The sequence below is a fragment of the Hippocampus comes genome, unplaced genomic scaffold (assembly GCF_001891065.2).
Source record: "Hippocampus comes isolate QL1 unplaced genomic scaffold, H_comes_QL1_v1.1 scaffold36, whole genome shotgun sequence".
NCBI classification, from domain to species: Eukaryota; Metazoa; Chordata; class Actinopteri; order Syngnathiformes; family Syngnathidae; genus Hippocampus; species Hippocampus comes.
The window spans coordinates 337,728-349,014 of NW_017805695.1; the positions used below are offsets into that span (position 1 = coordinate 337,728).

Sequence of the window (11,287 nt, forward strand, 5' to 3'; positions counted from 1 at the left end):
ATATATATATATATACACATACAGGTATTATGTATGACGCAAATCTTCGTTGACAGAAATGTTGAAATGTAATATTTATTCGACATATTTTAACAACATTGGAAAATGTTAAGAATGTTTGTCCTCCTACAGAAACCATATACAAACAAAAAATATATTTTCACTACCCCTTCTTTTTCCATTTTCAAACATTTTAAAAAGCTCCAGGGAGCCATTAGGCGGTACTAAAGAGCCGCCTGCGGCTCTGGAGCCGTGTGTTGCCGACCCCCGCTGTAGGGCATAAATACTTAACTAAAAGAAGCAATGGACAAGTGAAAGAAAGAGATCCTGGACCTAACAATTAACTATATGTGGATTCGAAACATTCGCTTTTCTTATAATAGTTCAGGAAGTGTTAACCTAATGACCATTGTTGGGCAACACTGGCGTACTTGAGTCTGACTTCTGTTTGATTTTGTGCTGGAGGGTTATTGTGTATTTCGAATTTCATTGATTGCTATGTCCATTCAAATTAATCATTTGTGAGTTAAGATTAGAGGCGAGGAAATCAAGTGTTATTTTAAGGCAGGTTTCCTGAGACGCGATACATCCCAGGCCTGAGGATTTCAGAAATTGGAAGAAACCATTTTTCGGTGCGGTTGGATTACCCAATGGGAGAAACCACGGTAACTAATTTTGGGTTCCGTAAACGTTCATCATGGGAACCCATTTTTCTATTTTGAGTGATATTCATAATCAAGAATTCTGATACTCAAAAGCATCATATTTAAAGGGTAAATGTTTGAAAACTATGCATTAACAATGACCATTAAATCAGCAGCTGTGTACTCCAGGTTTATTCAATAAAATAAATGGATCAAAATATGTTGTTTAACACCATTATTGTGCTCATATGGCATCATGACTACAGCATATCACAAAATTTGGCTTTACACCTGACACTGTTAACATGATTATGTGTGTGTACTATTTATGTAAATAAACATATCAATGGCTACTGACCCCCTTTATTAACACAAAAGCATGTAAGAGGAATTGAATGATTAAAATCATGTGATGAATCTTTAAAAACCTTATTACTATACTTAGACTTATAGTATTGATATTGCTTGACGTCCTCTTTGCAACCCCAAGACGATACACTGTGTAATCTATCAATTTGACCAAAGAACCTACCACACGTCATTGTTAGTTCTACCGACAGTTCAAATTTGTATTACTACACCTTGTGACGAATGTATTATTCATAAAGTTACCATGTTTACAACTAGTAACTTATAGAATAACTAAGACTGTTTCATAACGATTAGCCATTAGATCTAATGAGTTGGTCATTAGATCTAATGGCTAATCGTTATGAAACAGTCGTTATGAAACAGTCTCTCAGGTGCTTGCCTCGCAATCGTGCCTCCCGTCATATTTCTCTTTCGTGTTTTGTGCATACATCACACGTGAGCTTAGTGATACGCCCTTCTTCAGATGATTCGAATGAAAAATCTGACTGGCATTCCCAGTTCTTAAATCTCAAAAGTAATACACCTTTCTGTTTTGTTTTTTTTTGCCGCCATGTCACTACGTCATCCTTGCGCTTTCTCAGCGTGCAGACTAAAATAGCAACCCGAATGCACACATAACGTTATCTGTTCGGCCCCCCCACCACTGAAAAACCCCACGAACGTAGATGAGAAGAAAAACACTCACACACTACACCACAAACACACATACAGGCACAGTGAAATCTTGTTGATCACACAGGAGAGATTTGATCGCGTCCAGTCAACTAGTGAGCGGTGATTTGTATGGGAAACGATTTTTCGGTACCGTACAAATGATCCCACAGAAACGACACACTACCGGAAACGACTGTTGCCGTGAAATCCTCAAGCCTGAGATCCTTTCAACGAAAAACACATTGGCTAATGATGCACACTGTTTATTAATCAAGTTATTTTCATCCAATTCAACTACAGTTTTAAACTTTCAGCTGCCGGGCAATTAAAAAACACACCTTCAAGAGGGTATTTTGGGGAAAAATCTCAAAGTCTGCATTTTTGACCACCTGATCTGTTTTTGTCAATAGCTCAAAACAAATCTCTGCAACATATGATTTTGTAAACATGTATGCGTCTATCGAGAGAGAGAGAGAGAGAGAGAGAGAGAGCGAGACACACACACACACACGCACACACATCAAAATTCTGATTCAAGTGTTGTCTATGTCAAAGTCATTCATTGGTTGATTATAGCATACCAATAATGGGAAACTTGTCTTTTTCTGTTAAAAAAAAAAATCAAAATTTCATTTAAAAGATGAATTTGCTACAAATTTCTCTCTATCATTTTTTTAAAATAATGTTTTGCTCGCACTATCACCAGTGGGTGCTTTCTCATTTGTCTGACAAAAATCACAATATCACCACATTCGTAGTCTGGTTACAAACCACAAGGAAGAACACACATCTTTCTGCTCCTGTATGGCAAGTGTTTCCAACAACACTACCTTTAGCAGTTTCCCTTTTTTAAGGGCCATTCTGATTGTTTAATACTTTTACGTCTTCGGGAAAAGTTCAATGTGCCTGTCAGCGCGGGACAAGCTTCTGCATTCATTCAACGTGGCCACTTCTGGCATCTGTGATTGGAATAATGTATTGTATGTAGGTGGAACTGACACTCGTGACATGTGGGGACAGCAATATGACGTGATTACACCGACATCAACTGTTCATTCTCAATTAAAATGATGATGCTACATTTTAATAAATAAAATACAAACAGATTTTTTTTTTTTTTTACTTGACAAAAATGAAATGATTTTCAAACGTCGCAAAGACAACAGCAACGTGTGATTGGATGATCATGAATGTGGAGGTGGAACTACCGCCTACATACACAACAGCTTCTGCCTTCAGCCGCGAAGGGATAAGATTAGTCTTTAGATCACAGCAAGGGTGGCCCGATGGACCAGTGGTTAGCGCGTCAACCTCACAGTGCAGAGGTACCGGGTTCAATTCTAGCTCCGGCCTCTCCGTGTGGAGTTTGCATGTTCTCCCCGGGCCTGCGTGGGTTTTCTCTGGGTACTCCGGTTTCCTCCCACATTCCAAAAACATGCATGGCAGGCTGATTGAACAATCTAAATTGTCCCTCGGTGTGAGTGTGAGCGTGGATGGTTGTTCGTCTGGGTGTGTCCTGCGATTGGCTGGCAAACGGTTTAGGGTGTGCCTACTGCCCGAAGACGGCTGGGATAGGCTCCAGCACCCCCGCAGCCCTTGTGAGGATAAGCGGATCAGAAAATGGATGGATGGATGGATGGAAGATCACAGCAACTCACTATGCACATCGCCAATGATGGCTACGCAGCGCGAGAATTACAAAATCATCCATCCACTTGTCTAACCCACGACCGTTGGCACATTGAAAATAGTAAATGAATATAGGTAATTTGCCGTACTGTAGGCTGTTTTTATATGTCATGTTGATATATCAGAATACTGCACAGTGTCACTACATGACAGTGTTCGTATGTTCGCAAGGTGAATATTGGTAAGTCGTGTTAAAATTTTTGAATGTAGCAAAGAATAAATCAAGAATACAATTATCAGAGATGAAAGTGGACTTTGCTGAAAATTCTGGAAAAAAAAAAAACGCTATTCAAATACTCGACATTTAATGATTATCTCCCTTTTGTGTGCACCCTTTGTGGCTTCGGTTCTCGCCAAAATTTCGAAATCTCCGAGATATGGCGAGGCCATGAGAATGGGAGGCAAGGGTATTAGCGAAGCGCGCCTCAGCAGTAGATAGTCCGCTGCTCTCTGCTGTGCGTGCCTCAGCGCCAACATGTACGCAAGCGCGTCTTTTGATTTCAACCAATCAGCGCCGACGCAACCGACGTCACACACGACAACAGTTAAGCTAAGCTAGCCGAGACGACACTTGAAGTCAGACGGACACGTTTTTCTGCCAATCTGTGTGTTTCTCTTTTTGTCCAAATATATTTTTTACGACAACAACTGTCTTGTCCAGGGCGTTTTTTATTCTTTCCACTGGGGTTTAGCAAGTGTGTTATAAAGAGACGAAAATCTCTTTTCTGTTACTAGTGTTAGTGCCTCAACATGGCTACGCTCGTGAAAGCAAAACAACGAACTTAAACGCGTCTTCGTTCAATGTTGTCAACTAATATCCGGATTAATTTGAGGCAATTTTTCCTCAATTCTCCGGAGATATTTTCATTAAAATTTGAAAATCCGGAATTCCGGGGAAAATCCGGAGGACTTTCATCACTGAATTATGATCCATGAAGGGGAACTCCAATACTGCATACACTGCTCAGTTGTACATGCTTTATGCACACCACACACACGTCATGCGCAGGAGAGAAGTTAGAGTGACTGGGCACACAAATGATGATTGAAGCTATTGATTAAAGCGGGGGTCGGCAACACGCGGCTCCAGAGCCGCATTCGGCTCTTTAGTGACATCTAGTGGCTCCCTGGAGCTTTATAAAAATGGATGAAATGTTTGAAAATGGAAAAAGATTTTGATAGTAGGCTAATATAGCTCAAATAGATCTAGATAAATGATGCAGCTCCGAAAAAGGAGAGCTGTGGTGTTTGTTTTTTAAAACGTACACTTTATTTATGCTTTTGACAGTCGCGACAAACACAGACACGCCTGCGTGCGACTCCATGCCTTCTCTCTTCTCGTTCGACTCGAGAGGCGTTCAAAGACAGCATATGAAAAACGGAAATTAATGATCACTTCACTGACACTAAGAAAAGCGAAAATAATGCACCAAAACAAAAATTTTGTTTTGGTGCATTGTATTTGTGGTTTTAACTGCTTGATGTAAGGTGTCCTTGAGTTCTTAGAAAGGCGCCCACAAATAAAATTTATTATTATTATTATTATTTAAAAAAATCAAGCGAGGAAATTACAAAATAAATTCTATGGGGGCGTATGTGAACACACAACAAAGGAATGCATAACAAACAATTCTGAGACAGTCCAGTCTCCTACATACATACAGCATGTGTTTCCTTCATTGTAAGTTTTATAGAAGGCTATTATTTTTTTGCGGCTCCAGACATATTTGTTTTTTTGTCCTATATGGCTCTTTCAACATTTTGGGTTTGCCCCTGCATTAAAGGGTTCGGTGAATGTGTGTATTAACTGGTTGGATTCGGTACCTCGAACAAGGTTAAGAACCACTGAGCTAGTGCCATGTTGTTCTTCAGACACACCAAGTTGCCATTAATCAACTACCGATTCTACACAAACAACAAACTTAATCAATACATTGATCAGGCAAATGTGTCCAGCCGGAAAGCAAGATGACTTTTTGTTGCCCCCACGCCAAGGGGAAAAAAAAAAAAAAGGGGTTTTAAAGCCTATCCCCCCCAAAAATGCATCAATGTAAAATTAAAAATAATTTAGTCAGCTAATTAAATTAGTGTACTGTAAGTGGCAATTTTAAAGGGTTGTAGAAGACCACATATTTCTGCACACAGTGAGCATACCTTACAACATTTGGATGCTTCAGCTCCTGAAGCAAGGAGACCTCTCTCACCGCAGTGCTGGGAACCCCTTCCTCCTCACTCTCCAGACGGATCTTTTTCATTGCCACAATTTGACCAGTGGGCTTGTGTTTGCCTCTGTACACCACCCCATAGGTACCTGCAAGAAAACACCATTGGAGAAACAAAAACTGACTGGAGTGACATGTACAGTATTGGTCGAGTAAAGTGGATGGGATATGGTTGGTGAGCCCTGTCGTCAATAGATAGATGTGCGTGCCTGAACTGTAGTCCGTTTCAGTAATGCAATAAAAACAAACCAGCTACCATATATGAAACTTAATTTCTCTCAAGGGTAAAACAAACATTTCTACCAACCTTCTCCGATTTTCTCAATTCTCAAATAATCGTCCATTGCTGCCAGTGAGAGGGGTGAAAACACTGCAGTCAGATCTGGAACAACACTGCAGGACGTTTTGCGTTAATTTTGCCTTAGTAGGACACACATTTTAGTTGGCAATACTGATTAATGTTAACATGCCATCAAAACGTATTATATAGAATGGAAAGACCTTTCCGAGAAATTAATCTACGTGTTTGAATAGGCATAAATACAACAATTCGGTAGTTATTCAACATTGTAACAATACAAATTCTTGTGTCAGTTGTTTCGGTATTTTCTCGTTATGATTTTACGGACCTCGAACGTTAACAAACCAACACGATCATAAGCTTCCCATGAAGCCGCGAAGACCTCAACACTCGTTTAAATACAAATTTCTACGAAATCACAACATTTTAAGGTTACTTACTGAAATCGCTACGAAACATCGATAAGCATTACCTGACTCGTGTCGTTGAATACGCTCTTTCTGGTAGAATACACAAACAGACCCTTGCTTGAGCAGGCTGTTTCGAATTAGACGCGATGCAACGTGAGATTCAAAATAGACCAATGAGCCACGGCGACGTTTTTCAAAGGCACCTATCAAAAACGGCAGTCTGTCATGTGCTCTGTGCTCGCGAGAACTGAGCGTTGTGAACTATCTCACAGTAAGTACTTCCTTTCCACGTATCCTATTTTTTTCACAATCTTTATTCCAATTTATCCCATCGTGGATGTTGTTACATTTTTATGCAATACGTTCTATAAAACATTTAGTTCGGTAAAACAAGAACGCAAGCTCACGTGACCAAACCCTAAGACTTCCTCCGCATCCACAGCGATATCTAACACACACACACACACACACACACACACACACACACACACACACACACACACACACACACACACACACACACACACACTTCTCTCTCTCTCTCTCTTTGTGTGTGTGTGTGTGTATATATATATATATATATATATATATATATATATATATATATATATATATATATATATATATATATATATATATATATATATATATATACACACACACACACACACATCTCTCTCTCTCTCTCTCTCTCTCTCTCAATGTGTATAAGCGTTATTTAAACAACGGGTTTAACATTTGAATTGTATACACATTTGAATTGTATACAAAATCCACAAAACACGTCAGGGAGGTTACAAACGGTTGTAAAAACTAAATACTGTAAGATAAAAATTTAATTAAAAAAAGACAAACTCAGTTCACAAACTCAAACAACTGTGTTTGTTGTAAAGTTTGCAATTACTTTATGTTTTCACAGCTTTTAGTTTAGCACAAAGAGGTAATGTACAAAAAAATTGAAAAACAAAAAAAAAATCAACATAAGTTGGTTTCTTATGCATTCATTTGGATCTATAAATATAGAATTTTGTGAAAATACTAAGGTTTATTTCAGTTTTTCTCGGTTGGTTTGGCTCATTTCTTGCAACAGATGTCACACTCTTAAAACTATAAGGTAATTTATCCAAACAGTCTTTTCGTTTTGAGCTAGCCTGGCTAGCCAAACCCAGTGGTCTGGAAAGCTCATCCTTATGGGCTGAAATATGTGCCACCAGAAACTGAATTACATAAATTGAACACACTTCAACACCTACTCTTCCAATATGCCCATTGGGAGAGGCACCTCGTCATGCCTGTTCCAGAGGTTCTGAGGATGGCTAACTACCTACCTAACTACCTACATACCTACCTTCCTACATAACTACTGAAGTGTGTATTCTGCTCATTTAGTCATGCTGTATAACTTTCCAATGCCCGCAGCGTAACTTTGCGTCCTTGAAGTAATCTTCACTTAAAATTGGTACACTCCTTCCTGGAGACCTTGGAGAGACGCACAGACCATAGGAATGCGCCAGTCGATACAAGATAAGAATCGGTTTAGGAGAAACTAATGCCTCACCATGAGTTTCGGTAGCGCCCTTCTGATGATATAAATATGATGTGAATACCTTGCTTCTTTGCACTCGTGACCACGGCAGTCATTGTCTGTAAACCGCGGGTGCCCGGAATATTCTGTTATTAAAAGCTTCAAAGAAACTGTTCATCGACTCCAGCCTACATTTGGATAACCAACATCCTCCTCATCCGAAATTCAACGAACACGCGGGGGAAAGAAGGCCACTTTCCCCCAATCCATCAATCCATCGATCCCCCCACACTTGCCCATCCATCCATCCATCCATCCCAGTAATTCCCAACCTCTATTGAGCCACGGCACACTTTTTTTTCTTACTGGCATAACTGTGAATGTATTGTTAATGCACTTGTCACCATGGAAATAAAGCCACAACTCGACTGTAGTCATATAATTGACAAAGACCAAGCTGGGATAATGTTATATTGCTCTATGTTACACAGAGAGCACATTTGACAATAAACTTGTACTTGACTTGATATTAATAAGACATCTTCGAGGAAGGTCCGTGTGGCAGATAACACACTTTCACAATTTTCTTTCTTTTTTGACTCATTTTGCTTTCCCGTTCTGTCAACCACATGTGCCAAATCAACTTCTCAACTTATTTTTATGAGGCAAATATCAAAATGCAAAATGCCAACACAGATCAGGTTTCAAGTTGGTCCAAAATGCTGTTGTTCGCGTCCAAACTGGAGTAAGTAAGAGGGAGCACATAATCCCTATTGTGGCTTCCCTTCACTGCCTCCCAGTGCATTTGAGTGTTCATTTTAAGATACTTCTATTTGTTTTCAAATCTTTAAATGGCCTCTCCACATCTTAATTATCTGAAGTCCTCCACCCTGACGCACCTGCCCGGCCCCTCAGGTCTGCGGACCAGACGCTACTGGTGGTGCCGAGGCCAAGCGGATCTGGCCTTACAGAGGATCGAGCCTTTTTTGTTCCCAGTGCAAGTCTAGCACAAAGTGCACTATCACTGTGTGCATGGGTGGAGTTTTCTTTCTTTTGGTATTTTGCTAGACTTTGCATATGTAGACTTGGGCGAAACAAGGCGTTTGCACCATTGTGGGATGAAACGTAGCATTTTCCTGGCCATTCGGTGCCTCCATCCCTCATTTGCATTAAAAATCAGGTTGGTCGAAGAGCACACCGGCTTGACATTGTGGAAACAGAAATAGAATCGCTGCGGTCCGTTCATGACATTGGCACAAAAACTGCAAGACCTCACCTTCCGGACGATGATGTTTTCGCACATATGACATGGACAATTGGAGACCGCCTTGCAGGCACGACGCGTTCGTCCATTTATACAGCAAGTGCAGGCTACTTTCTGTGACCAAATTATAATGTGTGTCAGGGGAGCAGCAGCTCTGAGCAGTGGGACGCCGAGTGAGGCGCATCGTGATCCCAAACGCTGGACAAGTCTAGCCCCAGGAGTCCAAAATGAACTTGCGTCTGTTTTTACATTGAGCACACGGGTGCCAGTCTACCAAAATACAGCCCAATGTGTTATTGTTTGTCCGATTTTAGAAACAAACAACCAGAACAGTTTGAAGTCTGTAACATGCATTTAATACCACATCAAGCCTAAGATAAAGACAAAATGTTTTCTATACTTTACCCACACATTTTGTTAGTTTAAAGGTTGGGATAATCATAATACTGTACATTATGAACAATGAAAGCATGCTCATGACTTGCAGGTAGGTAATAGTATCAATACCACACACACAAAGATAAAAAGCGAGTAGAAGTACATCACCAAATCATGTTACGTACATCAGCAATGGGGACAGTCTTGTTTTTGGATCTCGAAATCCCATTTGTCCTTATTGTATTTTTTTATTTCTTAGGTTGTCTCTGTGTGATATTAAAATTGGTTTGATGAACTGAAACCTTTGTGTGTGATAAATATACAAAGAACACAGAAATCAGAATGGGATCAAATACTTTTTCACACCACTGTCTATTGTCTTAGCGCTCATAACTATCCACTTTGTGTCAGTCTATGCTTGCTCTCTCCAATTTGATGGTCACCTCCGTTTTTTGGGATCTTTAGAGATGAGATGAAGTGGAGAAACACAGTTTTAGAGTGTAAGGGTTGGAACCGTCTGCAAAGAAAAACACAGAATACTTTCATTACAGTTGTACTCCGCTGTTTGCGGGGGGATAGAGACTCAGCTGTCCTGTGAATAGAGAAAATCCGCAAATAACTGATTGCTATTCAACTGCATTAAAAAAATAAATAAATATATATATATATATATATATATATATAGATATATATATATATATATATACATATATATATCTATATATCTATATATATATATCTATATATATCTATATCTATATCTATATATATAACGGGGGATGCACCACCAACAAACATTTTCCATAAAAAATGGGGATTGCCCCCCCCCAAAAAAAAACAAAATAAACAAAACAAAACCAAACAAGTACAACTAAAGAACATACTTTTAAAAAATATTGAGGGGGAAGAAATTTGCACAAACAGTAGGTGAATCGGTGGATGCCAATCTGCAAGTGTGCTTCGAGGTCCACTGTATTTATCATTTTTTAATTTAACAAATAATTGTGATGAATAATAACGACTTGGGCAGCTCGGTGGGCCACTGGTTAGCGCAGCAACCTCGCAGTGCAAAGGCACCGGGTTCGAGTCCAGTTCCGGCCTTCCTGTGTGGAGTTTGCATGTTCTCCCTGTGCCTGTGTGGGTTTTCTCCGGGTACTCCGGTTTCCTCTCACATTCCAAAAAACATACATGGCAGGGTGATTGAAAACTCCAAATTGTCCCTGGTTGTGAGTGTGAGCGCAGATGGTTGTTCGTCTCTGTGTGCCCTGCGATTGGCTGGCAACCTGTTCAGGGTGTCCCCCGCCTACTGCCTGAAGACGGCTGGGATAGGCTGCAGCACACCCCACAACCCGTGTGAGGATAAAACAGATCGGAAAATGGATGGAAGGATGGATAACGACTTGTTGATTTGCTCTCAGACAAGCAAAAGTTTGCCTTTGAAAATAGTTAATCCTTTTGCTTGTTTTAGAGCACAATATTGTTTACCCTAAATTTGCTTCCTTAGACCCTTCTCACTACTTGCCAGCCTCGCGTGATTCATTTGCTGTACTCACAGAGTTGCTCAGAATATTGGCCTGGCCAAGCTTGTCACATGAGAGGAGTCACGATGTAATCGTTGAGTGAATTTGCCTGTGTGCATGCATTTACTGCCGTAATGACCAGAAAAGCTGAAAAAAGCTGTTGGGTGTTTTAATGTCCAAATTTGACTGGACATAACTGTAGGCAGAACAATGCCCATGTGGAATCTTATCTTCCATGTCGAGTGAAATGCATATATGAGTTTTTACAGTATTTTCGGTAAGGGTGCACAATATATATATATATATAT

At 40.0% G+C, this 11,287-nt stretch overlaps 2 protein-coding genes across 6 annotated transcripts in view; both read right to left on the reverse strand.

The window, feature by feature from the left end:
* The window catches only part of cdk1 (cyclin dependent kinase 1), a 15,432-nt gene extending 8,958 nt beyond the window's left edge, over positions 1 to 6,474 (reverse strand). The window contains exons 1-3 of one of the 2 annotated variants that reach the window (XM_019882193.1): positions 6,355 to 6,474; positions 5,889 to 5,974; positions 5,514 to 5,670 (exon numbers count right to left, since the gene is read on the reverse strand). In XM_019882193.1, coding sequence (XP_019737752.1) covers positions 5,514 to 5,670; positions 5,889 to 5,925 — 194 coding nt within the window. In that variant the 5' untranslated portion in view covers positions 5,926 to 5,974; positions 6,355 to 6,474. Of the gene's footprint in view, positions 1 to 5,513; positions 5,671 to 5,888; positions 5,975 to 6,322 lie in introns of both variants that reach the window. The other variant, XM_019882194.1, reaches the window with a different exon arrangement.
* Positions 6,475 to 9,414: 2,940 nt separating this feature from the next.
* Positions 9,415 to 11,287, reverse strand: part of hnrnpll (heterogeneous nuclear ribonucleoprotein L like) — a 26,597-nt gene continuing 24,724 nt past the window's right edge. For all 4 annotated transcript variants that reach the window (XM_019882190.1, XM_019882192.1, XM_019882188.1 and 1 more), the window contains one exon: positions 9,415 to 9,976. In XM_019882190.1, coding sequence (XP_019737749.1) covers positions 9,921 to 9,976 — 56 coding nt within the window. In that variant the 3' untranslated portion in view covers positions 9,415 to 9,920. The remainder of the gene's footprint in view (positions 9,977 to 11,287) is intronic.